Source organism: Dermacentor silvarum, chromosome 5 (assembly GCF_013339745.2).
Source record: "Dermacentor silvarum isolate Dsil-2018 chromosome 5, BIME_Dsil_1.4, whole genome shotgun sequence".
NCBI lineage: Eukaryota > Metazoa > Arthropoda > Arachnida > Ixodida > Ixodidae > Dermacentor > Dermacentor silvarum.
In genome coordinates, this window is record NC_051158.1 from 40,098,290 (window position 1) to 40,125,865 (window position 27,576).

A 27,576-nucleotide genomic window follows, 5' to 3' on the forward strand; every position below is an offset into this window, starting at 1 on the left:
GTTGTCGAACCAAACCCAAACCCGAACCAAAAGCCCAACCCAAACCGGAATTTTATCCAGAACTAAGCCCGAACCGGTATTCTTAGAGCGTACACGAACCGGAACCGAACTAGAATCGAAAAAAAAATAATACCGGTTACCGGTTCGGCATGAAACGGTTCAAGCATATTGTCACGTAGTAGTGACGCTGAAGAAAACAGTCGTAAAACTGTGTATGATGAAACTGATTCTTTACTGGGCGAACCTGTGGCCACAAAAGCAAGCTACACTCGAAGCACAACGAGAGCTGGGAAAACAGTCGGCGATCGTGCCGGCTCCGAGTAGCACAATGGGGTATTTTTTTAACACTTAGACGATGGCTATACAATGCCCGGCTCTGAAAGAACTGGCTCGGCGTCCTCGGGCGACGGCGTTCCTAGCGCGTTCCTCACACTTTTCTACGACGTTCCCAGACGAGACTCCTTGACCAAACATCCGTACATACAATCAGCGCCAACGGGAACTGCTCACACATCCCACTCCTCCACTGAACCACTTTTTTTTCGTACACCGCCAATGGTTGGCGGTAAACGAAAAGCTCTCCCCATCACCGCGAGTTATGTCAACCCCTCTTCCCGCTCTCCTTTTCATCTGCACCCTCTCACAGCATTCTCACAGGGTTGAGCTCTTATTTTCCTCTCCTCTCCCGCTAGGTCAACGTGGCTTTTCTACGGGCGGGCACGGTCCTGGGGGAACTAGCCTTTAACAGCTTCGCTGTAAGAAAACCTATTGGCTTTAAAATGCGCGGAAGGGTTGATGAAAGCAGTTGTGTAATAACAAGCGCCGTCGGTACTCCTCAGAAGGAAGGGATTGTCAAACTGCGGTCTGTTCGGCATGTAGTGTGACAGTATGGTCTGTCATTATCACGTTTCGAGGGGCATTTTCGTTCTGATTCCATGTCATATCCAAACAAACAAACAAAAGTCGCAGTTTCGCCCGAAAGGGGAGGCGTCGATTACGATAGCAAATTAGTAGTAAGCTATACGAAATAATGACAACAGTTTCATCGGCCGTATAAACTTGTAAACATTGCCCCGCTAAATAAATTAAAAAAGCGCCGTGTCACGCGCACACGCACACAACCAAACTTGAACACATCTCACTCGACGACCGCGGAAAATCGCTGTCAAAACGCTGGGGTAGGAAGCGTGGCAGAAGCAGCGAGCGAATTCGCTTTCGTGCTGCCTCTATAGCTTCAACGCTAACTAAGCGTCGAGAACACAGCGCACTAGAAGCCTTGAGCCCTACGCGCACGTATACTCTCTACTCATCGCAGTTCGCTTTCAAGATATAGGGCCCGCGCGGCCGTGCCACACGCAGCAGCCGCCGCAGTATATAGAACGCGCCCGCCCTCCCTCCCCTCCCCATGGGGCCTTGCCTTCGACGGTAGACGGCGCGCTTCCTCCCTACTTTCCCCCCTTGCGCCCGCGAGATTAAGCCGCCATCGTCGACTCATCGTCGCACACTTTCACTCGCACTTACTGCATACAGCGCGTGGTGACGATGTTATCGTCCTTGGTCTTCTTTGTGCGGAACATCACGACAACGGCGCCGGCAGAAATGCGTCTGGAGTGTCCATATACTTGCTATCGCAATAGAATAAGATTAGCGCCATCAATATACTTTCCGGGTGACGTAGCTTAACAGTTCTAATCTGGTAGACAGGGTGTAAATGCACAGTCGTCACCAAAACTTTATGGGTTGAGGAATATGAGAAGTCATTTCATTTCTGAGCGCTTTGTGACCATAGTCTCTCGAAAATCTTGCAACGCTGTGTTGTTCCCACACAACAAAACAACGTGTAAATGCAAATACCCACTGCATGCCACAGGCTGAGAAAAATGTCTGCTTTCTCTGAGATGCTTTAAACACCTTACTGTACGAGACTGTACACGAATGGTGGTACCCGGACCTGGTATAGTTGCACCAGGGTGGCGCTACTACCATTGCTTAAAGCATGCATTACATCTAAATAAATATCAGCACAGTCTACTAAGAGCAATGGAGAGTGAATAGAAACAAGACAGGTATTTCATTGCCGGATATTCAATTTGACTTGGAGCCACAGCCGCATCTGGTAATACAAAATAAAACAGCAACTATGACTAGTTAGTTTATGTCGTCCTTCGCATATTAATTAATGGCTTCACTTTCTATCTTCACGCACATTCGCCAAAAAGAATATGAATCTCAGGCAAGTGATCAGTATTATTGGACATTGCAGGAAGCGTACAGGAAGCGCCCTATGGGCAACCCTTCGAATTGATGGCCGGAGGCAGGGTCGTCTGAAACAACCACGCCAATACTTGATCAGAAAACAATGCATGGGTATTTGTATTGATTCAGTGTTACTTTACATATTTACAATTCATCCTTTAGTCCCACTCAGTTCTTCATCCTCCGTAGTGACTAGAAACATGGCGAGGTATGTTTCCTGGCACCAAAAGAACACAAAATTACAATTACAAGATGTTTCGCAAGCTGCACATTTTTTCATAGATATTTTTCACAGAAAAGCTGCTAGAGCGACTGGAAGCGCTTAAAAACAGCTATATGCCTGTTTACACGGTTTGCTGAAATGAGCTAGATCACTCACAAAGTTTATGCTTTGAGGACATACAGGAAATGTTAGGGGCGAAACGCACATAAATATTGAAGTGCATGCGTTAAACTGGGTTTCAATTAAAACTGCTAACCTTCGTTTACGGCCCGTTTAGACGCGTTATATGAAACGCTTAGAAAGTTTCCGCGCTGCCCTTTGAGGACCATAAACATCAGCGATTTTCTATTTCGACAAAATATGGGCCATTCTATGGGTAACGCGAATCGAAAGTTTAAAGTGTGTAAATTAATCATGTGCAATTGAAAATATTCACTGAATGCTCATTTTCTCCCCAATTTTCATGCGTTACGCAAGGAGTGTAGTTGGTTTTCCCGGTATCTTCGGTGAACTATCCGAGGCACGTTGTTTATATATCGTTGACGTGCAAAGGACGTGGTGAGTTACGGATGATAAACGTTTAATCTGTGTAGATTATTTACTGCCTTTGTAAACAAAAAAATTCTTATTCTAGCGTTCGAGAGTGCCATACTGCCGTTGGCCGCAATATTTACCAGGGTTATAGAGTAACTGCACATGACACCAAATTCTAGATTGATGGGAATGGCGGGCATTTTAAGTTTATTGCATGCAAAAACTTTCCAGTTTCTGGGTTAGCATTAATGTTGCAAAGAATCACTGAATCCTCGACTTTCTCATATTTTTCTTTTGTTGCGTTATAGGACGTTTGTAGTTTGTTTTCCCGGTATCGCCGGAGAACTAAACTTGCCGCGTTATTTCTATCTGGCGAAAATAATGGGCATGTTAAGGCTAATGTATAGGCAGCGTTCAAAGTGCGGGGGTTATTTGCGGCCTTTGCAAAAAATTACGTGTACCAGTGCTCCAGAGCGTTATGAGTGTGCTTCACTAACGGCGCAAGATATAGCGCACTTCCGTGGCATAAATACGCAAGCCGCTAAGATTAAATTTAGCGGAAATGGGTAGAACGATATCGAAAACCTGTCTGCGAAGTTAAATGCATGTGGATCAAATAAAGCTTTTGCAAAAAAAATGAACATTTTTAAGCAAGTGTTTGAGAGTGTCTTACGGTCGTTATCTGCTACGTGTCCCAATGTCCCGAAAGAATTCTCCGCTACACCAAGTTTATATTTGCTGGCAATGGGCTAAGGCATTTCTGGTGTAATGAGTAGTGAAATTTCAGTTTTAATTAGGAGTGTTGCAAATAATAATGAACCCAGACTCCTTTTTTTATTTTCATGTTTTACACGAGGCTCATAGAGCGTTTCCCCGGTATCCTCAGTCAACCATGCTAGGCAGCTTGCTTATGTTTAGTGATAGTAGAGCGTAGGTTAGGGAGGATGTGTAGGGAATGATTAAAGTGAGTGGGTCAGTTGTGTGTCCTTTGCAATAAATTTTGCATTCATGTGCTCCGGAGTGTTATGAGTGCTTTTACGACTGACACAGAATTTAGTCCGTTGCCCTGGTGGAATTATATATGCCACCGAGATCAAACTCAGCCAAAATAGGGGCAACGCCATGGTGAAATCGTTGTGCGGAGTTAAGTGCGCGCGGAATAAATACAGCTTTTGCAAAACGTTTTTTTTTTTTTTTCAAAAGTGATCTGAACTGTCTTACGGTCGTTATCAGCAGTTTCCCAATTTCTCGAGGTAACTCTACGTTAAACCAAGTTTATATTTAGTAATGTGTGGCGAAACTTCAAAGTTCGTGGCCTAATTAAGAGCGCTTCGAATAAATACCCATCCACTGGTCTTATTCTTTATTTTATGCGATATACGAGGTTTGTAGTATGTTTCCCCGTATCTGCGTAGTACTAAACGAGGCCAATTGTTTATATTAGTTTAAAATTAAGGGCAAGTTGTGGGTAATGTGTAGGTAAAGTTCGATGTGTGTGGACTAATTATGGTCATTACGGTCATAGTGTACATTACGTATGCATGGCATTCGAATTATTCTAAGGGCATTTTATGAACAACGTGGAATATAGCCCGCTGCTCTGGCATAACAACCAACTCTACCAAAATCAAATTTTGTTAAAATTGGGGGAACGTTTTCGCCAGTGTTCTCGCGAAGTAAAACGTGTGGATGAACTGCTTCTCTATACAAAATTACATGCAGCGTTTAAGGTACGTGGTTTAATTATAGGCAACTGAATTTCTTAATCTGACGACTTCCGGAAACAAAAACCTTCACCGGGAATTGTTCTGTGATCCTACAAAGGTCACACAAGTCTGTTGCCTTTTTTTATTATTATTTTCATTCCTTTTACCATGTTGTCTATCTAATTTCCGCCCACTCTCAGCTTCCTTTTAACCCTGTCGTAAGCGCGTGGTGCGCCGCCCTACTGACTTCATGAATACATTATACAGCGAAGCTGTCTGCGGCAAGGATCCGGGATTTTATGGCTTCCGCGCGGGAAAAACTCTCCCCTAAATGTGCGAGTGAAAGAGCCAACAACAAAAGCAAACGCATATCGCCGCTCGCGTCGGAGCTCGGTTTAACGGCCACCTGTGTCTAGAACGATGTGTCTCTGTGAATGTATGACGTAGTGAGTGACGTAGTGTGCGCCTGATAAGGCGACCAAGGGGAAAGGCTTGGCGCCCCTCGGCGCAACCGCGCCAACGCGCTCGTGCCACTGCTCACGTGTTCGTCGTCAGGCTGCGTTGCCGCTCATTATTTCTACCTAGAATTTGACTTCTCTTGTGTCGTCGTAATGGGGAGGCCGCGTTTACGGGGGTATGAGCCGTTGCTTAAGAGGGTATGTCCGTCTTACGTGACGGGCAGATTTAATAACAGAGGTGATGCGCGAATGCGTGTGCGTACTTATCGTCACGATGCCCACCGATCAGGACAATAAATATGTGGGTACCTTTGTTTAAAATGCTGGGCCACCGCTCGGTCGTGCGCTACACAGCTTCGCTGGTCATCCACCTTCACGGAGTGGAATGGCTCATGATTTTTTTTTTCAAGCGAAGCTTGTATACGTTAGCATGCGCCGGCTATGTAACGCTAAAGCTCCGGCTGCAGCAGCGGCTCGCCGGCTCCGGAGCGTGCGTCATTAGGCACGGCTGCCAGCTGCGTAGGCGCGCCGTCACGCCACGTTCGCAGCCAATCAGAGCCGTTTCGCTTCCACCGGGGAGGGAAAGAACAGGAAAGGATTTCGCACGCTGCGCCTCCTTCGTTTCCGTTCCGTCAGTCTCGGAAAACCGATGGGACTGGCCGCGCATTGTGCGTACGCCCGAAGCAACAGGCAGCTCTCGCCGATTGCCGACGGGAGATCGCCCGTGAAAGGGAGCGTCGTGGACAGGCCGCTGAAGCTGCGGCACTCCGCCAACGCCGAGCAGATCACCTGACCTTCCCTTTGTCCCGGTCAAATTACTCACAAGAAACATAAACGTCAAACACAAGCTGTACCCAGGACAAGCTTCGCTTACCTCCCCTTTTCCTTTAGGGGAAGGGCCGACGATTCTTTCTTGTTTCATCTTTCGCGTTGATAAGTCCTAAGCGGGAACAAAGTAATCTTTATTTTTATGTTTGATATTTTGATACCAGTATTGATTGGCGCTGTTAATAAGACCTTGATTACGTTATCTCTTTCATGGCTTCTACGTCTGTCACGGTAACTTCTTTTTCTTTTTGTCGTTGGTTGTGTTCACGAAACCCTTATACATCACATTTTTCTAGTGCTAGGGGTCTGTGGCCCATGCACTCTGTCGTTGGCTGAAATTTCGATTACCTGCCCCGACTAGCCAGACGCGTACACAAAATAACTTAACAAGGCATGCTCTTGGCCCAGTTTTTTTCATGACATCGAAGGAATTAAATGAGGGCGAAAAGAAAACAGCGAGAGAGCACGACTGACGCGCCGGCGCCACACACACAACACGTGACGGCGGAGCGAAACACGCCAGGCGGTTGGAGAGGGGGTGAGCGGTGGGGAGAGTACGCACACGAGGGGCTGTTACCGGGCGAGGAGGGAGCTGTCAGCGCGAGGGGAGAGGCGGCGGCCGAGGGTGAGTGCAAACCTAACGGGGGGAGAGGCACACCAGCTGCATGGCGCCGTGACGTCACGGCGCGGAGAGGGTGCGAGGAGCCGGCGCGGCGCGCGCAGCCACGGCGCGGAGGCGCCAGCTGCACAACGCGCCGTGACGTCACGGCGCGGAGAGCGGTGCGGAGCCGGCGCGGGGCGCGCGCAGCCACGGAGCGGAGGGCGGAGCGCGCGCAGTCACGTGGGGCGTGACGTCGCTGCGCCGTTGCTACAGACGCTCCTCTCCGCTCCTCGCGCCGTTGCTAGGGGAGAGGAGGAGGAGCGCGGATGCCGGCGGAGTTTTCGGGGTCGCTTAAGAAGTGCATTCGCACTTAAAACATGGGCGGAAGTGTGATATGCGACGCCCGCGCGATCGGAAAGATATGATATGACGCGATATATCAGGTCATCGGGTGCTCCAGCTAGGCATGCAATGTTGTAGTGGCACACGCGTTATCACGGCTCTGTTGTGCTTAAAAGCGCCGGCGACCGAGCCGGCGCGCGTCTTGCTGTAGCGTAGGGCCGGGCAGTCCGCCGTCACTGCCAAGTTGATGGCTAAATAAAGCCTGTATGTGTCACGGCAGGACCGCTACGCTGTCTTTCCGGCAGACGTGACAGTAAGCAAACCGGATTTACAAGTACAGTCTGATCGACATATGGCCGGTCATTCCCGAATTAAACCCATTACAATATTCTTCCTTTGGGAGCCTGAGCTTTCAAATGCGCTCATAGGGAGGTTCGCTGTGTCATTAAGTTTCTCTGCCTATTCTGTTTTTATTCAACGCATTTATCGCGCTAAAATATTTCTTCATCTTGTTATATTTTCTATTTATTTTTATTTTTTATTTCAGTCTCTTCTTTATTATTATGAGCGCACTTGGCCTTATCGTCTAGTACCACCAGACCCTTGGTCAATCCTGTATAATGGTTATTTACCGATCCCTGCAGAAGAATTAAGATAAATAAATAAGGTCTAATCTTTTTTTTTTGTGTTTACCACTCGCTTGCCACATGGCATATAGTTAAATAAATGAGGGCGGGTCTTGTCCGTTAAGAAGCTGCCTAAGTGAGCAGATCACCGTTCCTTACACCGTTCCTCCTCTTTTAGGAGCAGGAGGGCGTCGAAAATTCTTGTAGGCTAGTCTGGCCTGCTATTGACTCTTCCGAACGTTTTTATCATGTAGAGCACAAATTATAAGGCATACCCGCCGCTCCCATCAACGCACATCTATCACCTCCTAGTAGTTCTTTCTTCATTCATTTAGTTCAAACAGACACAAAAGTTGCATCATCCAATTGTGATTGCTCAATTACACTTCTTATTTTATTTTGTCCGCTTTGTTTATTGATTTTGGAAAGTTAATTTTGCTGAGGCTTTTTGCTTGAGCCGCCTCGGTCCTGTCTAGCCCCCTTAGAGGGTATGCGCCACAACCTTCGAGATTATCATCATTATCAGGTCAAATCAATGTCAACATGGCGTAGCGTGGTGTCGCAAGACGACTAGACCCACAATGGAAATTGCCACGTAAGACTAAATTGTCGCCTACGTTCTGTTTGCACTGGCTGACGTAACGCACCCGTCAAATTGCCCGAACTATGCCGGCCGGCAAGCAAGGAAGCTGGCAAAGCAAGCACCTCAAGGTCCTAGCATAGAAGACGTGGGGCATTAACTGCATCCACGTGTGGCATGGGACATAACCGGCTGTGTCTGAAGTACTGATGGGCTCCAGCGATGATGTACGGCAGTGTCCCCTTCTCTGGAAGGCACGCGAGCAGGCTGTAGCTCACCAGTGTTGACCGAGAAGAGGTGGCCATGTTGTTGAACAAATGGATCGCGATAGCACTACTCATGCTGTCGTGGCCTGCGCTCGTCTGGGGACATCAAAAGCCACACGTTGTCGTCATCATGGTTGAAAGTTTGGTGAGTTTGCATGCAGGTTTTTTTTTTTAATCTCAATTAGACAACTGACTGAGCGTAACCCGGATATGTAGAATTAGGGATTGCGCTAGGCAAATGTCAAGCGATACTGACGAGAAATGTTTGTGCTTGTTGACGTCCTTTCCTCTACGCTTGAGAGAGAGAGAGAGAGGGCGAGAGAGATAGGCATTCTTCAATGGCTGCTGGAGATGTTTGCCTGGCCTTTTGCCTGGCATCCACTCATACACGGTACACAGGCACACATCATGCAAAAGTAACAACAAGCACCGTTACAGATGGTAACAACCATGGAGAGTTTCTGTTGAAGGTCAGTGTCGCGGAGATAAACTAAGAGCGCCGGAGTCGCGCGCAAAGCGGTAACATCGTTGTTCCAAGGCTGAAGAATATGTTCCAGCTACGCATAATTCCATGTAAGCTTAAAGCCGATTTCGCGGCTAATATTGTGTTCGAAAAGCCTCTGCAGATGCAGAAACCAGTGGCGATCGCATCAATTCACGCCCCGCTTGCTGCACGTGCTATCATGAATGACAAAAGTGCGTGGTGAAGCCATTGCCAGCGCACGTAAAACAAACACAAAAAACACAAGAACGGACACGACGGGCACTATTACAACGCTATGTGTATGTTTTATTTGCGCTGTTTGTTTGCGCTGTTTGATGGTTTCATTTCTCTAAAGTACGCCGGCGACTGCAGGTTTAAAGTTGGAATTGCAAGATTGGAAGCTTATGCTTGCCGTAGCATTTTTGTTTGTTTGTTTGTTTGTTTGTTTGTTTGATTGATTGTTCCTTCAAAAAGAAAACGAAAGTCGAAGGCGAAGCATTGATTGTGATAGCAAACTTGTAGGGGACAGCTACGCCAAGTAAGGATTATAATTTTATCGGCCGTATAAACTTCCAAACATAGGTATACTAACTAAATTCACAGGCATGGTGTCACGCGCGCACAAGCAAACATGAACGAATCTCACTCGATGACCGCGGAAACTCTCTGTCAAAACGCTGTAGTGAGTAAGCGCGTCAGCAGCAGCTAGCGATTTGACCTTCGTCCCGCCACTCAATGCGAACTTAAGCCGCGAAAACACAGCGCAGAAAAGGAAGGACTCTGCCCCCGCCGCAGATGGGTTTCATGATACAGCCGCCCGTGTGGGAGCGCGCGCCGTAGTACGCGGCCTCTCCCCTCCCCACCCTCCCCCCGGCGCCTTGCGGAGGCTGGCGGCTCGGCGGGCGCGTGCTGTCGCTAGGGGGGCGCGGAATAACCCCCCCCCCCCCCGCCAGCCCATCCCTACCTCCCTACCCCCTCTCCGGAGCGTTGCGCGGCGTCTGGAAGAAGGCGCGCTTCCTTCCGTTTTACCGCCCTTGCGTACGCGAGATTGAGCCGCGATCGCCGGCTCACCCTTGCACGCTTTCACTAACACAAAGATCACACGGCGTGCGGCGACGATTTTATCGCCCGTGGACTTTATACGGAACTTCACGGCGATGGCGACGCCGACGGCAGAAATGTGCCTGGAGTGACCATATATCGCAATAAAACTGCACTAGCTATGCCATACGGATGCTCTAAAATGTCTGCTTATGAGACAGATTGTGTAAGCAAAAGATGTCACAAACCAGGGTGCGTAATTGTACGCTACATTCTATTCCACAAAATTTGTTGCTCAGGGTTGGGCTGACGTCGGCTTCCACGGTTCGCGCCAAATGCGCACGCCCAACATCGACGCCCTGGCGGCGGACGGCGTCATCCTCAACAAGTACTACACCCCACCTTCCGGTGTGGCCTCGAGGATTGGCCTCCTCACCGGGGTGTATCCTTTCCGAGCAGGTACAACGCGAGCGCCACCTTGCTCGCGTGGCCGAAGTCTTCATGTCGGCGTGACAGGGAAACGTGGCGCACAAATTAGAGTAAAGGCGGATTTTCGCGAAAATGCCTTTTCATCAAACTTGTTCCGCCTACTAAACCTGTGTGTCCCCATCATTTTCGCACGCGCCATTTTGCTTTATTAGTGTTCATGTGATTTACTTTGCGGAATGATCTGCTTTTCCTTGATTGTCTACTGGTCTCTTGGTTAGCTGAATTAGCATACCTAATGCATCGTAAACACGGAAACGCAACTTATTCTTGCTCACCTACGAAGCTTTCCTGGTGATGAAACTAACATGCATTCTTATTGGCTTCTAACTTTATATTTCATGATGAAACTCCTATCGTAGAGCGTCGCAATGCAAGTTGCTTACATTTTAGGTAATGAAGCTGCGCAGAGGTAATGACAGGGCTACAGGCCAATGAGCGGCCTCGGTTTAGCAGGCGTGAAAAGCTTTGGTGCCTCGAAAGTGGTGTCGCGACGGCACTTGGTTCTCAGGGCAACGATGACAAAAACCCTTGTCAAATTATTGGCTCTAGGCTGGACACTTTCACGTTAAACAAGCTTAACATAACGCTTAACAAGGAAACGGTCAATCTGGAGCCAATGTTTTCACAAGGTTCTTCGTCTTTGTCTTCCAAACGAAGACAAGAGGCCCGCCTTGTCACTCCAAGTTGAGCTTTCCTAGTTCGGCCACTCTCGATCACTCGGACTATAGAGGGCGTTGAACAACGTGACAGTGTGCTTATTTTAAGATACGTCGTCGTATTGGATACAGAGGCTAAAGCTACAAAACACGTTTTTTTCACCTGTAGGTATAACAAGAACGATCCATCCTTCGCAACCGACTGCGCTCCCCACGCTCTTCACGACGCTTCCGATGTTCCTGAAGAATTTGGGCTACGCTACGCACTTCGTCGGAGTCGTGAGTCTGTATTCTTGGGCCACGATTAGTAATACTATATAGTGGAAACTGAGCTCGCGTATAGTTTCCATCTATTTTCAACTCTGCGTAATCTGGCGCTTATGCTTTCACGACGTTCATATGCACAAATGGGTGTTTCAGCGAAGAAGCGAATTCTTCACAGAACGGGGCAATGCAGATACAAAGGCGTTATTCTCTCGGCGACACAATATTCCGGCTGCAACAAGATTTCCGGCTGCAGTGGTGTCACACGAGGGATGTAAAGCCAATGAAATGTACACTGTAGCTGTCTGTAGAAATTGCAAACAAAGCGATAGGTGGCTTGGGGGAACCCCATTTCCCGTTTTCTTCCTGGTGTCTCCTTCCTATTGCTGCATAAATTTACTCATTATGCTTACTCAATTTACTTATAAGCATAAATTTACTCATTATGCTTATTCATGATGTGTTTTGCGCATTTAGTTAGAAAATAAACCTTTTCTTTCGTGTATTTATATGCGCCAGCAATTAAGCTAGGGTTACCTCTGTAAATGACTAAAATTCCGTCAGTGTTTGAATTCGCCATTTTCAGTTGCTTTTCTTAGAGCAAGTGTTACAACTTGCAGAATGCAAGCCGTTCACGCAAACATCTAAAATTTTCAACGATTCACATGATTGCCGCTCAAAATGCAATATCTTTATCGAGAAAGTCCCAAAACGGAGACCATACTCATGAATATGTCGTGCTCTGAGTTCTGTATTGTTTGTGCTTTAATTGTTCCTAGACGTTTTCTTAATAGATTTTAAACTAAAACTTTAAATTCCCACTCGCGGGGGCGAATCGGCGGTCTTAGTGTGAAAAAGGCAAACTGAGATTTTCTATAAAAAGGGCACCAGGATCTCAACATTGTGTTTTATCTACAAAATCAGCTTTGGTGACAAGCTCTTCCGTGTGTGTTGAGAAGTAGACCGAAATTGAGGCGCAGATACCTTCCTTGGAATAAAATAGGCGCCTGACATTGAACTTGGTCAAACTTGCTTGTGCAATTTTACCGGGACAATTTACGGGCTATTCACGTCTCAGAAAAAGCCACTAAAACTCGAAAATGACTGAGCTGATGTTACCATTACTAAAAGCTCACTAAATTCAGCGAATGTATCGCTAAGTCACAAATACTTAGTGCTCAAGCCACGCCCGCAGAGAATTACCTCCGCTATTGCCACCAGTTTCCACAATCTGGTCCTCAAATTGTTCTACGAAGTAAACGTGTTTTTTTTTAAGACACACTAAATATACTCAAGAATATAGCATCCGAGCGACGGAACGCACTCTCGTAGAATCTCCGATCACAATAAATAATATCTTGGAGGCACAGAGACGAGGAAGGCAATGGTATAGCTTTCCAAACCCATCCTTGGACTCAGCGCAAATGCGGGACTGGCGCCGACTACAAACCCGTACATACCCACACCTACTCCTACTACACCACATACACCCCACCCGGTACCCCAACACTTGCCCTTGGTGCGGGGGGCGGCCATCTCTTGACCATATCACATGGTCGTGCTAGAATCGGCCACAAGAAATCCAATCACCCCTTTTGGGGCAAAACTCCAAAAGTAGGCAGTGGGAGGTGTGGCTAGCCAGCACAGTGCGGGAGGACCAACTGACCCTTCTCGACCAAGCCCGGCGTGCCGCTATCGCCAGTGGGGCCCTGGACTGAGGGACCCACCCACTGGACCTGGATTTAATTTTTTTTAAATAAAACTTATACTACTAAATATAGTCAAACACGGAAAGAAAGGAGGAACCAGTGCTTTTTGGTTATACAGCTGGTGCTCTATGTTCTTGTGACGCTGCTGGGTTTAGGCACCCTCAAGGCTCTCACCCCACTCCTGGCTCACGACTCATGAGGGAACTGTTGCGGAGACTGCTTTCGAGAACGTTGCCCTGCTCAATGTGCGAGGTCAGCTAATTGAAAAGGCGAATGTCTTCGTGAGAGAGAGAGAACAACTTTATTGAGAATGCCTGCAGAATCGACTAGGCTCCCTCCACGCAGGAAGGACAAGCTCACGTAAAAAAAAATGTAGCAGTGACTTATGCACCTTATCACCCATCAGCCAGCCCGCATAACTTGCAGGATGATCACTCCGTAAGTAGGCTGCGCTAGAATCATACCTCATGTACCTCATGTACTGTCTCTTTTTCCTGGGAATTGCCACAAAAAGTGGCAAATGTCTACTGTGAATGCTGGAGATCAATAATTTGGGCAGCTCAAGGTATTTTCAGGTGCTAGGTAAAGCATAAATTGAAGCTTTGATCATCAAGAAATGCTTATGATATTATTCACTATTTCTTTCTCCTCCAACGCACTGGAGCAGTGGAGCCTGGGATTCTTCAAGGACGAGTTCACACCCGAGAACCGCGGTTTCGACACGGCCTTCGCGAAGTGGAGCGGACCGGGGGACTACTGGACCCACGTGTCGTCAGATGTGAGACGTGTGCATGTTTACACTAGACAAATACGCCTGACTCGGCAATAATAAACAAATGGGCGTTATCTCGTAAACTCCGCCTCAGCGAACATTTCGAGAGGACATGAGATCAACGTGCTGACATGAAGTCTGCGTCTAATTTCTGCTTGAGTTGCATGTGTCTCGCATAAATTTCATTGACCACGTACAGATGACTGCAGAAGCATATAGTTTACAGCGCAACATATTGGACCTTAAGAGGTGCTCTAACAAATGTAAGCTGCGTAATCGCCGTGCTTGTCTCGGTCCCGTACTTGAACACTCCAAAACATTTTTTTTTATTCTTCTGACTTTCTGCGATTATTTGGAGGATATCAATGGTTGACACTACAAGTGACTAGTCAGTGACTCCCAATAGTGAATTTTCTAGGAAGAGCAAGTGCACAGACGTTACCCGCCTGAATATTTTTGATTCACTACCCGGCTCATGGGTGGGAAAAGATTTCAAAGGTGGTAGGAAGAAAGAAGAACATAAAAAATTACGAGAGATGCAACGCACTTAGATCGAACGTTAAGCAAAGCGTTCTGGTATCGTTACAACTAAATGCCACTAAGAGAGACACTTGATATGTGCAACTTCTGCAAAGCCGTGTGAACATGGAGAATCTCTGCTGAGCCTATTCAGCTAAGCATGCTTTGTATCTGTCATTTGGTACCTTGAATGTTCTACGTGCTTTCTCTCTCCGTGCCACAGCTGCTTCACAGACTCCCTGCTACGTGCACTCAACGAGACACTGTCGCCCGATCCGGAGAAAGAGGCAAAAAGGCTATACGTTCAGATTTTATAACATAACAGTTGTAATATGGTTAATAGCAAATGTAATATCGTGCAATGTGACAGCGGAATCATTGTTATCAGAATCGCACGACCCCCACGATCGGCTCGCTTTGCGAACGACGTGGCAAGTTTGCGAGGGCGCATATGTAGCACACTGGTGTAAGGGTCGGCAGGCCAAGTCACCCCCTTTGATTACCCAGTCACCGGGTTCGGTTCCAATTTCGATCGCACCATCTCGGGGAGTAGTCCAGTTTACTCCTACACTGCCTCAGAGCTCGGTTGAGTTTACTCATCGAAAACGCAGCCGTTCACCGACACCAAGACCCGGGAGGTAGAAAATGAACGATCGCTTAAAGAATAGGATGTACCGTAGGCGTTCATACACACCGGTGCAGCAACCACTGTTGTGCACAACTTTCTGTAGGGAAGATAGGCCACGTCATCTCACTTGAAACAAGTACCGTCGTCGAAATGTCTGAGCGTAGTGTAAATGTGCGTCATTGCGCGTATTACTGTGGGCACTAGAACTCAAATTTGGTTAGTCGGTGGTTTGTGAGCAGCAAGCGCATTTCATTTGTACGGCAACACCTAGATAACTTTTGTCCTGAGTGAGTGAAGTGTATGTTATTTGCACCAGCGGAAGTACGACTACTTTCACGGGTACGACCTGCGGCTGAATCGGGAGGTGCTGTGGAACAAGACGGGCACGTACGCGACCCGCGTCTTCACGGAAAGGGCAACGGAAATCATCGCGCACCATGACAAGTCGAAGGTGAGCTTATTGAAAATAAGACCGGTAGCGTGGTCCTCTATCAATGCCGTTGAAACTCGGTATACAGGTGTAATATTTTAACACGAAACGTCATTCTGGCCTCTGCCGTAGCCAGGTGTTGCAGCACGTGTAATTTGACACTATGGCTGAATCAACCTATAGCTACCAATCTATATAGACAACTATTCATCTGACTGTCTGTCTGTTTTCCTTTTTGTCAGCCTATCTGTCCGTCCGTGGCTCTGCACCTTCCCTGGAGTATCATGCAATTACTAGAGGGAACTGTGACGCAGGTGTCTACTGGACCTGCATGCGGGGTGGGCCAGCCAACATGGGAATGGTGGGCCCAGTTCAGGATAAACTTCGTTCTTCTGGCTTCAAACTGCTTCATGACTTGCAAACTGATCATTTTCGACAAAATACTGCGTTATAAATTCTTAAATGCACATTATTGAAATAGTCTGACAACAGGATTCGAACACAGGGCCTGTAGACCCGATGCGGGTCGACAGCCCCTGTACGGGTCTGAGGGTGAGGAGAATGCCTCCGTTGAAAAAAAAAAGTGTATTTGAGAAAAAGGTGACTTCGCACTCCGCTTGTGAGCTACACACGCAAAATTTGTATGAGATACCTTCTATAGCGTATGCTATCCGGATATTTTTTTTTACCAAGCCCTAAGGGTGGTTCAGGGCGCCTTTAAGCGAGTACAAGCGATTATGCTGCAAGGTTGAGTGAGTCATGTATAAATAATCGACGCATCTCAGCCGCAGTTCAGATTTCGATTATCGACGATTGTGCTCACCGCAATACTTGTGCTGAGCGTTATTTGTTCTGCCGGACACCGGCGACGCAGGGCATGCTGAGGCAAAGTCGCATTAATTCATTCTAGCGGTGGCACTACGGATGCGTCTTTACATCAAATCAACACTTCTTTGCCCGCCACGGTAGGTTTGCGGCTATTGCGTTGCTCAAGGTGGCGGGTTCGATCCTGACCGCAGCGGCCGCATTTCCACGGGGCGGAAATACAAAAAAACGCTAGCTTACTCAGATTTAGGTGCACGTTTAAGAACTCCAGAGGGTCAAAATTAATGCGGAGGCCACAACTACGGCGTGCCTCATAATCCGATTGTGGTTCTGGCGTCCAATAATTCAAATAAAGGTAAACACTTCTGCCATGATGCGATGGGCAATGTGAGGCAATCACAATACCAACCTTCACGGCGTTTATGAATAATAGCGTACAACAACGCGCCAAGCAAACATGTCGCGCTGTGTTTACTCTGTACTATGTAGACAAGCAGCCGTGGGGCACGCAAGGTAACGTTTAACATTAACTCACCACTGTCGTATTGCACTACACGCAGAAGAAATTAAACATTTATCGTCGACATCGCCGCTTGTTATCGTCAACCAAAGCAAACAGCACAGAAAGCTTCGCTACATCGATTTATACAATGCGTGCACCCGCATGATTTTCCGTCCGTCCGTCACTCACTCACTCACTCACTCACTCACTCACTCACTCACTCACTCACTCACTCACTCACTCACTCACTCACTCACTCACTCACTCACTCACTCACTCACTCACTCACTCACTCACTCACTCACTCACTCACTCACTCACTCACTCACTCACTCACTCACTCACTCACTCACTCACTCACTCACTCACTCACTGTGCCAGAAAGCGATAGAAGCTTGCGCTCTGTAACCAGTACAATTATAACAGTGCTCAAATATCAAAATTCTTTCTTTGTGTCTTCGTTCATTCTCTGTTTTGGTGTGTCCTGCTGTTTTCTCTCCCATTGTGCAGCCTTAACATTGTTGACGTTTTTGTTACAGCCTCTGTTCATGCTGGTTGCTCATCAAGGTGTCCAGGCAGCGAACGACTACGGTTCGGTTCAGTGTCCACCCGAGCACCTCGAATCATTCGCGCCCATCGCACATCGAAAAAGGGTCCTACTGGCCGGTAAGATGGCATCTATCTTATGCGACTTGTAGGCCCGCAACAAGTGCACGCGGTATAAAGCTACGAAGTAAAGATCACGCTGTCGGCGACATGATCCTGTTCCGAATTTGTTTTACGTCACGCCCGAATTAATGCGTGCTAAAACGAATTTTCCAGATTGGTTTCGATCGAGAACGGGGCCTGCAGCGTTCGTGTCTTCCTTGACCTAACTCTGGAAAATGATGATTGTAGTCGTTTTTTTTTTTTTGTGCCACAACAAACTTGCTTCTTAACAGTCAACTCATACCTCTCCATTAAGAATGTCGCATAGGTGGACAAAGGCCATCTAAGGTTGTGAAACGCTGCCTTTCTTAGAATTCACAAAATATAATGCGGAGGTATACTTGCAAAACGACGTTTGCTGGTGTGGAGTTCCAAGCTTCCGAGCCGAAAATGCTTTTCGAATCCCTCACAACATTGGATGAGGTGCATCAATCGTCCTCATGATGTTCGTTGAATGGCACAAACACAGCTCTATTCAGTAACACTGTTCATATTTTGGGAGAAGTTTAGCATGTCAAGTTTCTTTATGATATTCATTCCAAGCAGCAAATACACCTCTATAATATAACAGTATTCTTATTGAGTGCGAAATTCGGCCCACAGGTTGGGAATCTCTTTCGCTCGCGGGAAGTGTAGCCTACAGCCTTCCTGGGCTGACCTGGGGTGTATTCTGTAAGTGTCCACTAAGTAGACTGTTCACTTCAGTGCGCGCTGATTGGATAGAACTTGAAGCCAGTAGGGCAGGCGCCAATAGTCAGCGCCGGCTCTCACGGTCTGTCCAATCAGTGCTCGCGGAAATGGAAAGCGCACTTAGGGGACATACTACGACAATGCCAGCAAACATTAAAAATTTAAAAAAATATCGACAGGCAAACAAACAAATCCACAGGAAGGTGGCTTCCAGCCAGCTTCCTGTCGTTTGTCTATGTTTTCCTCTTGATATTCTTCTTTTTCAAGTTTGCCTGCATTCTACTAGTATAACCATGTACGAACTAGCCCAACAAGCCACTCTTCCTGAGATCACTTAGTGGACACTTGCAGAATACACGCTCAGACTTTCTGTCTAAGAAGTCACTGGTAGGCTAAATTGGGAGAGTTTTGTTTAAACACACCCAGGTAGCATGTTGATGCTGTAATGCGGTACTTACATAGCGAGGTTGACCAACTTAACGTGCAGAAGCACACTCTTGCTTCCTTCCAACACGTTCGGCGCACGCGCGTTGGCGACGAGCAGGCGCCCTGGCCGAAGTGGACGACTCCGTGGGCAAGGTGTTCGCCGCGCTGCACAACCGGACCATGCTAAACGACACGGTGCTGATATTCGTCTCCTCCAGCGGTGGCCTACCGGATCGGGAAGACGAGAGCAGCAACTGGTCCTTCAACTGGCCCCTGCGAGGCACCAAGGGAACGTACTTCGAAGGTGGCATCCGGGTACCCGCCTTTGTATGGAGCCCGCTGCTGGGCGACCGGTCACCGCGAGTGTCCAGTCAACTGGTGCACGTTACGGACTGGCTTCCAACAATCGTAAACCTCGCCGGTACGCAAGCGAGTGGAGGGGAAGGCGGGGCGCGCCTGGTGAAGTGGACAGAGACCAACACCACCTAGGGAGCACAAGGCCTGTTCACTCCGATCCATGATGTCATGCTACCTGGGCCAAAATTTCCACTGCCATGCCTGGCGTGACGAAAGCGGTGACGTCGAGATTACAACTGCTTACTCGGGAGCGTCCCCATTAGATTCTATGGCAGCCGGGGCGGGTAGCATGACGTCGTGGATCGGAGTGAACAAGCCTTGTGCTATCTAGGTGGCGTTGCAGAGCCTCGATGGGGCGCGAAGAAAGTGGATACAGTTGCCGTCAGCCCGATTAAGCTCACTGCAAGAAAAATTATTCGTCCCTGTCTTGCACAAGCTGAGTTCATGTGGCAGCATTCCATCACCAATGCCTTGCGTTTTTAGATGCGTCATCGTTGCCTTCGGAGGCGTCCCGCAATCAATAAGAAACAGTCTAGCGCATTCCAAAAGCGCGAATCATAGTGTCAAAGTAAGGACGTGGGCCTATAAGTGGCGTCTGGGTTTTTTGCTAGTCAAGTCATCAGCGATAGCATCGTCGGTTATCAGCACACGATGTAGACAGCGTGTTGGCTATACGCTCTCACGTGACGCCGCTTTTAACAGCAGAGCTGTTTAAGGTCGAGGTTGACCCCTACGGAGCGATTGTGTTCGCAGTTTCGAGCGAAGCGGAGAGAGCGGGAAATGAGGAGAGGAGGTGCAGAGAGAGAAAGAAAGACAGGCAGACAGAGAGCGAGAGAAATAAATAAAATCGAAAGCGCCTTTCTTGACGAGGCCGTATTCGAACCCGGGTACCGAGGGTTCGAAGGCGAGCGTCACAACCACTAGGCTACACACCCACGCTTGCAGAGCATGCATTTATGGGAACCATATGATTGCGTTGTACCGACGATTGTAACACAACTTGCTATGGGCGAGAGAAAGAGAAAATGAGAGTGAGAGAGAGACAGAGAGAGAAGCAGAAAGAGAAACAGAGATAGAGAGAAAGAGATAGAGGCGGGATTTCAACCGAGGTACTCGCAGTTCGAAGGCGAGTGTCATACCCACTACGCTATGCACCCACGCTTGCAAAGTTCCACTGTTTTATCAGATTTCACAAGCGTGGAACTGGCTTAAATTGTTGTTTTTACTTGAGCTGTTTTCGATGCCAAGATATTGCTCCATATAATGGTATCACTTGTGGCAATTATGAAATATGAGAGTGGCCCCATTTTCACCGACTGAATGGGCCTTTCCAGAAATGAGCGACCGCCGTCAGCGGTGACCGCAAGGCAGTATGGGAAGTCTGAGTGCTGTCTTGCCTGTTCGCCTTGCCTGCAGCGTGCGGGCCGCGCGTGGCGCGGCGCTTCCTGTTCCCACAATGCCTTCCACCTAACCACCAGCTGATAGGCGCAAGACATTGTGGCAGAAGGGAGCATCGGGCTTAGCGTGGCTGTTAACGAAAATGTTAAGCCCTAGATGTCTATGGGCGCATGCTTTCCAGTTGGACCTACTACAGTTTTCACGTATATGTGCTGCAACATTTAATTCAGGAAGAGACAGGTGTCAAGTTGGGAGTTCTGGAACTGTACAGTTCATTACACATATTGAAACTTCTTGTACGGCATCAGTTAAGTGGTTTAAATCAAACAAAATGTGCTTTTTATACAACGTTATGAAATATATTACTAATTTTCAGCAGGACTTCAAAAAAAAAACGCGTTCAAACAATCGAAACATTTAGCATAATCTGTAACGTACGAGTATAACATGAACGTATCCACTGTACAGTTCATTACACATATTGAACTTCTTGTACGGCATCAGTTCAGTGGTTTAAATCAAACAAAATGTGCTTTTTATACAACGTTATGAAATATATTACTAATTTTCAGCAGGACTTCAAAAAAAAACGCGTTCAAACAATCGAAACATTTAGCATAATCTGTAACGTACGAGTATAACATGAACGTATCCACTTTAAATGCTCCATAAAGTTTAAAGAATTGCGATATTTCTATGATGTGTCTCATAGCTCGTGGGTGGCTATGGGATGTTAAGCTCCATAATTTCCCGTGGTTTGCCTTTTAAACCGTTTACGCGCCGGTTAATTCTCTACATCGAAAATTTAGGTGCACCGCATTTCTTGCATTTCCAAATCACAAAAAAAGTACAGCTGTGGAACGGATGCAGTATTGCGAAATCGTCAATCAGTTTTGTCAAGTTTTATATATATATATATATATATATATATATATATATATATATATACCAGCTTTGATGCCGTCAGGTAGTGTGTGAGCGTTTATTGGCCAGTTGCCTTCACCCAATAAGTTCACGTACAACGTGACGCCTGGTGTGTATATAGAATGTTCTACATCTACTGCCATGGCCATGAACGGTGGCACTGGCTAACACTCCCAGGGTTATAGTTCTAGTATATAAGTACGTAAATCCTTCTGAAAATGGACGGAAAAACGACTCCACGATAGCTCAATTGGTAAGAGCATCACAAACGTAATGTGAATACCTGCATTCGTATGCCACCTACGGGCATATTTTTTCTTGTGCACTTTTATTCCCATTTATTTACGATTTGCACACTTCAATTAAAGCTACGGATAATGTCCGCTATGCATTTATTAGTGTGATTGTCTTTTGGCATCTGATAATTGTGACTATTTATATAAAATAACAAAACTTAGCATGTACCACAATACAAACTAAATAGTGCCAAATATACCACAAACTCAAGGACAGTCTTGTCCTTGAGCTGGTTTTTTCGAAGAGGGGGACATTACTAGCACGAGAAATAAAAGCACATATTCAGCTAATTAACAAGAAATGAGCTAATAAAATCCTAAACAATTAGTTTACGACACATATTGCAACTTACGAATTGCAGCCTGTGAGCTTGCAGGACCTATCCACTTGAAATGAATATCCAAGATGACACTAACTTCGAGACATTATTTCCCAATGTGTGGGACGAAATACGTGGGCCTTCCAGTTACCTTTGTGCTTCAAAACTAAATGGGGGTTTGGTAAAGAATTAACTGGAACAGCAGTACATTTTTACGGGGAGTTTCTTGGCTCGTATCTCCAAACTCGTGTGTCATTCTGGAAATTCAGCGCAAGTGAATACGCCTTTTTTTTTCTTTTTTCTTTTCTTTTTGTTTTTGTCATCGCAATTGTGCACACGGTGCCTGAAGCGGACGAATGCACCATATTTTCTACATATTAGTGCAGTGGTTTCTTACGAGAAACATGTCTGTGTTCCAGGTGTATTTGCATAAGAATACCGGATTTGGCTCCCGAGCTGACACCGCTTCTTAACCTTTCAATCCCTGCACAGACAAGAATGACGACCCTGTCTTGCGCAGGCGGGGATACGAAGATTTTAGGAGACCTGGCCGACTTCGACTCGTACAACCAATGGCCGATGATCAGCAAGAACCTCGTCTCACCGAGGAAGTCCATCATCCACCGCTTTGACCTGGCCGGCCAAAATTTCGTGATCCTTCTCGGTCAATACAAGGGCTTCATCGCCAAGCACCGCAGCGTCAACTGGGAGAGGAAGTCGAAGTGGTTCTCAGTTGTGGGTCTTGAGCTCAAGGAATCGTCAAATTTCGAGAAACGCGTCTCCTCCGGCGAGACCTACAAGGTGCGAAAATCAGTACATCGTTAAAACAAAATCTGCCGAAACCATCGACGAGGGTTGTTATCGTAAGCGAGGAATAGCCGAACGCTTCTAGAACGACATTCGTCTTAATAAAGGGAATGACGCGCTTCAAGGTGCATATTTATTACAGTGAGGATATTTAGGTAAATGAACAACTAATTTAGCGCAGTAAAAAAAAAAACAGACACAAGAAAGGGAGACAAAGACAGGCGCTACTCACAACTGTTCAATGGAAGGGAATGATTCTACATATATATCCTCTTGACGCGCATGCGCATGCCGGAAAATAAGGACGGACACGTGTAGATCAAAGATGGTTGCGCAAGAAGTCGAATTGTGAATCAAGTCATGAGATAGACGGCTCACTTATACACCGATCTCTGTACGTCTTGACAAAGAAGGCCTCCAGGACAAGTCTAGAAGAGGCGTTACCGCTCCTGACCAGAATGGTTGTTTCAGGAAATCGAGCGTCACAACCACACACGGTAACATGGGCCACCATATGCGCGCCCTTATCCTCCTTTTTGTATATTTTTGGTGTTATGTTGTATATTTTTGGTGTACATTTTTCGTGTTTGTATATTTTGGTGTTTGTATTTTAGTGTATATTTTTGTGTTAACTTCGGTGGAGTTGTCCTTCCCGAGCGTTCGCCAGAACATGTAAACGTTCAGGTGATCCAAAGCTTTCGCGCCAGAACGCGTGCCTCTCGAAGAGCTATAAAGGCCAAACCAGAGTGAATGCGTTTCCGGCGGATTTTTGGCGTAAGCGCAGTATGAAGGCACTTCTCACACCCTTCGAAAGTCTTATGGGTGTGATTTGCCACTACCCGGAATCTCCCGCAAGGCTTCGTAACCTACGCTGGCGTTTGGTTGCGCGCTCACACTGACGCCCTGGTCAAAAGGCTGTTTTTGAGGTCCGACGGAAGCTGCGTTTTTGGATTTTTTAAAAATTCAATGGAATTCGAGAGTGACTGCGCTGCCGCACGCCGCCGTCACGCGAGAACCATTGCGTAACTCCCGGTGAAACACTTTCAGTGCAAAATTAGCCTGCCTGCAACATTTACAGTCATAAACTGATGTTATCCTTAGGTTGCAAAACTATTCCTCGCAGAAATTTGGACTGAGACCATCGGAAGAGAATCGTCGAAGTCATGCGATAGCTCTCGTGTAGATCTGTTGAGATATATGTCGCTTGAGAAACTTATAGGTCAGGTCTATTGGCTAATTCTATGGACGGTGCGGGTGCTGCGACGTACCGCTGCCCCCAGGATTCACCTTCGTTACAAGTAACAAATCCTCTCGAGGATATATATCCTGAACTGGTATCAGTGTCGGACCAGCAAGCCATCACTTTTGATTAGGCGTCTCTGAAACCAACCCAGTTTAACGGCCACACAGCCGTCCAAGCGAAATGGGGAACAACTAAAGAAAGCTTCGCTTTAATAAAAAAATTTCCCGCTTTCCGTAGAAAGCATACATTGAGTTCTTTCTACAAACTCTGTCGGCTATCTATGGACCTAAGTCTTCGCATCTCTCCATATTCGGCGTGAAATCAACTACTCTGGGATGCTACGGATAAGGAATAGCTAGAATGAGATTTATCAATAAGGCACTGAAGAGGGAAATTGGTTATTAGTAGAGATCAGTAGGATAGAGTTGGCTCATCTGTAGAGTGAAAATCACTATTTCTGTAACCATCAGCGTTGGTTATGTGATATAATACTCTGGTTGGAGAACAATTCCGTACAAAACTATATTTACGCCGTCTAAAGAAAGCCTACCAAGGTGTTTTTTCGAAACTTTAATAAAACTATCAATGAACTAACTGTCTCGATAACTTTTTGCTTACTACTCTCTATAGTCAGTATAAATGTCCACAGTCAGGATAAATACACAGCCCGATGTAGCCTCGTTCAGTGGACAACAGTGAAATATTGTGAATCGGGATTTCTTTATATTATTCGTGTATTGAATACTGCGGACACATGGTGAAAGCAGCAGGACCCCAAATAGCACGTACAATGGCAAGAAGTGTGACACTGAAAGATAATACGGCACTGAAGAACAGTAAATTGTTAGTTCAGGTATTAGGACCTGAACTCAATCATACAATTCTCTTCTTTATAGTACGCGGAAAAATAGTTCTAAGTGTTTGTTCGTGCAAAGTACGGTGTTAACGCATTCCGCCGGTAATCTAAGAGGCATCAGCGAAGCGAAAACAACTTTTTTTTTTAACTTTCATCATCGCGATCGAGTGATGTGATGTGATACTATGGTGGGTGAACTATCGATCTTAAAACAATTGACGCTATGTGTAAAAACGTATAGAAATATTTCAATAAATTGTACGGAATATCTGTCGATTTACGGACTCAAGAGACATGTACAGAAATACGTAGTGATATGTGGCCTTTGAGACGCAGCAAGTATGACGTATCCTTCTCTCCCCTTTTTACATATGTAAAGGCCTGCGCACCCAATTGGTCAGTAGATGGTGCTATGTGGCCTTTGAACTTCAACAGTCTGATCGTTAGAAGGGTTTCACGGTGTAGAAATAAAGCATACACACACTGTGCTGCGATTAGAGTTTATGTTCATTTGCACAGGTACTTCAACAGCTTCGTGGCAAAGGCTTCACGCTGACAGACCCCACACAAAGGGGCTCTTTACTGAACTGTAAGCCCATTGCGAATCCCAGAGGTTGCCACATTGGGCGTGGTCCGTGCCTGTTCGACCTGGCCAAGGACCCTTGCGAGCAAGATAATGTCGTCGACAAACACCCCGCTGTAAGCCTGCGCACTTTTCTTTCTTGAAAAAGGGCTCTACGAAGAAGTCGTTGTGTTGTTATCATTTAAGGCACGTATCCAATTTGTACCAAACAAATGTTTTGTGTCATCCGTTAGTTATCTCGTCGTCACGTGACGCTGTGGCATACAAGTGTCATAAGCTTTTCTCCTTAATCGTGTCGGCTGCTGACTACGAAAGCTTTTTTTTTTACCGCAATTTCTTTTGCAAGTCACTTGTAGGCTACATTTGTGATGCTGCGGCAGCCACAGTAATACTCCGGTAACGATCGTTATTGTAGTGAATAGGTGAATGAAGGTTCACCTTAATTGTCAGGGCTTGACATGAAAGGAGTAAATAGAAGCCATGCACCGTCTAAGTCAAAGGGGTTTGGGGCGAGTTATCTGCTAGTTTCAATTTTAGGAACCTTTTAGTGCTCTAATTGTAGTTCTTAGGAAGGGTGATTGGCAACAGCGAACACATAAGGGTTTCGCAGCGCCAACTCCTAACCTTCCGACCTCCCCGATTCTCCCTCTGGAATTGGTCAATACCCCTTTTTTTATCACGCTCTTAATTCATCAGTTTAACGTCCGAAAGCAACGCCCATGCCGCTATAGCTATTGACTGATTGACTCATACATTCATTTATCGATTGATCAATTTGAATGGCTCCACATCTGAGCATCGAAGAGAACGATCAAAGAGATGGCTCGCGAACGGCTGCATCCTGATGTTAAGCTTGGAACGTTGCGCTCGCCATATTGGGACGGCTTAGCACTCTGCGCCAATAAACCCTGCAAAAGTGTATTATCCCACATCGAGTTTTCCCCACAACGTATTTTCCACAATGTTCAAGGGAAACACCTGGTTTATGATGTACGCCGAGAGGCCCATTAGAAACCCTGATTTGAAATAAAGAGACCATGCTCTAAGCGACTATTTAAGACTCATCCTAAGGTTAGCTCGAAGGTACAGTGGTCTAGCGACGAAATGTTATTCGCTTGTCCTTAGCACAGGGTTTCTTGGGCTGTCCGACAAGAGCAAAACACGTGAATTAACTTTGCGACGGCTGCTGCGCAGGTAGTGGCGAATATGAAGCAGACCATCATATACGGCGACAGCTTCGTTCCCTGGGAGAACGAGAAGATGGGGGACTCGGACGCCAACCCGGGGCTGTTCGGCGGTGTGTGGGTTCCATGGCGGAGCCCGCCGCACAGCCAATACAACCAGAACAAGCGCTCCCAGGACTGTCACTTCGACTGCTAAACGGCGAGCTCTGCGTTGCGCTTCACAGTCATTTACGTCAATACGGCTGCCCTATCCGGCTGTTAGAAGGTGGTTTTAAAAATTCTAAAGCATATCCCTGAGTCAGTTAGGTGTAGAAACTTATTAAAGAAGGCTGATAAAAGAGTACGAGCTGTGCTTCGTCATTGACCTCCAGGAGCTCCGGGAGCATTGCTCGCTGCCGGAGTACTGCAACCGGAGTAATACTGCAAGTGATGGCTTCTTTTCGCTACCGACACCGTCATAGCTAACCATTCAAAGCCAGGTGCGGTAACATGAACCGGTACGCTAGTCTTTCCTGGTGCACTTCCTGTAAAGATTGAAGTCCTGCTTGGCGACTAACATTTGGCCACTGACGGTACTCGGAAATTGGTACACGTTGACATGGCAAAATGTGCAGGACGAAAAAAATATAATAATGCACAGTCGGAAGTGCGATGGAACATTGTTTCATTGGACTTCACAGAAGACTGAACCTCTTGAGTGCCACTGCGGCATAATACCCCGTCACAAACAGACCATACGTTTACGCAACAGATACTGTTATTCGGTGGCGAGGGTGCCACTTGTAGGAGAAGGTGATGGCTTCGTTTTTCACCTTTGGTATATGGCAAGCTTCCCCAAAGACAAACCATGCATCATCACTTCAGCTAGCTGGGTGTCGATATTCGGTTGTGGATAACTTGCAGTTGCAGGAGGTGGTTCCAGCTGTTTTTCACATTTCGTACATCACGAGATTCAGTCATCCAATAGATGGATGCCAAAACCCAATTAGAGTCATTTGTGTACAAGGGTTTTGACGGAGGATACAACACCTTTTGTATACAAGGG

General features: G+C 46.7%; 1 protein-coding gene across 1 annotated transcript; it reads left to right on the forward strand.

Moving 5' to 3' along the window:
* The first annotated feature begins 8,061 nt into the window (after window positions 1–8,061).
* LOC119454087 (arylsulfatase B) lies at window positions 8,062–26,814 on the forward strand. The gene is made up of 9 exons (XM_049667796.1): window positions 8,062–8,565; window positions 10,245–10,404; window positions 11,260–11,369; window positions 13,731–13,841; window positions 15,299–15,433; window positions 17,279–17,405; window positions 22,379–22,659; window positions 25,284–25,463; window positions 26,542–26,814. The coding sequence occupies exons 1-9, from the start codon at window positions 8,458–8,460 to the stop codon at window positions 26,725–26,727; spliced, it is 1,398 nt and encodes a 465-aa protein (XP_049523753.1). The 5' UTR covers window positions 8,062–8,457; the 3' UTR covers window positions 26,728–26,814.
* The last annotated feature ends 762 nt before the right edge of the window (window positions 26,815–27,576 follow it).

Coding starts and splice junctions, on each gene's coding strand:
- LOC119454087 (XM_049667796.1), top strand. CDS start 8,458: ATGTTGTTGAACAAATGGATCGCGATAGCACTACTCATGCTGTCGTGG. Junction 15,434..17,278: donor CGCACCATGACAAGTCGAAG/GTGAGCTTATTG, acceptor TTTTTGTTACAG/CCTCTGTTCATGCTGGTTGC. Junction 25,464..26,541: donor TCGTCGACAAACACCCCGCT/GTAAGCCTGCGC, acceptor GCTGCTGCGCAG/GTAGTGGCGAATATGAAGCA.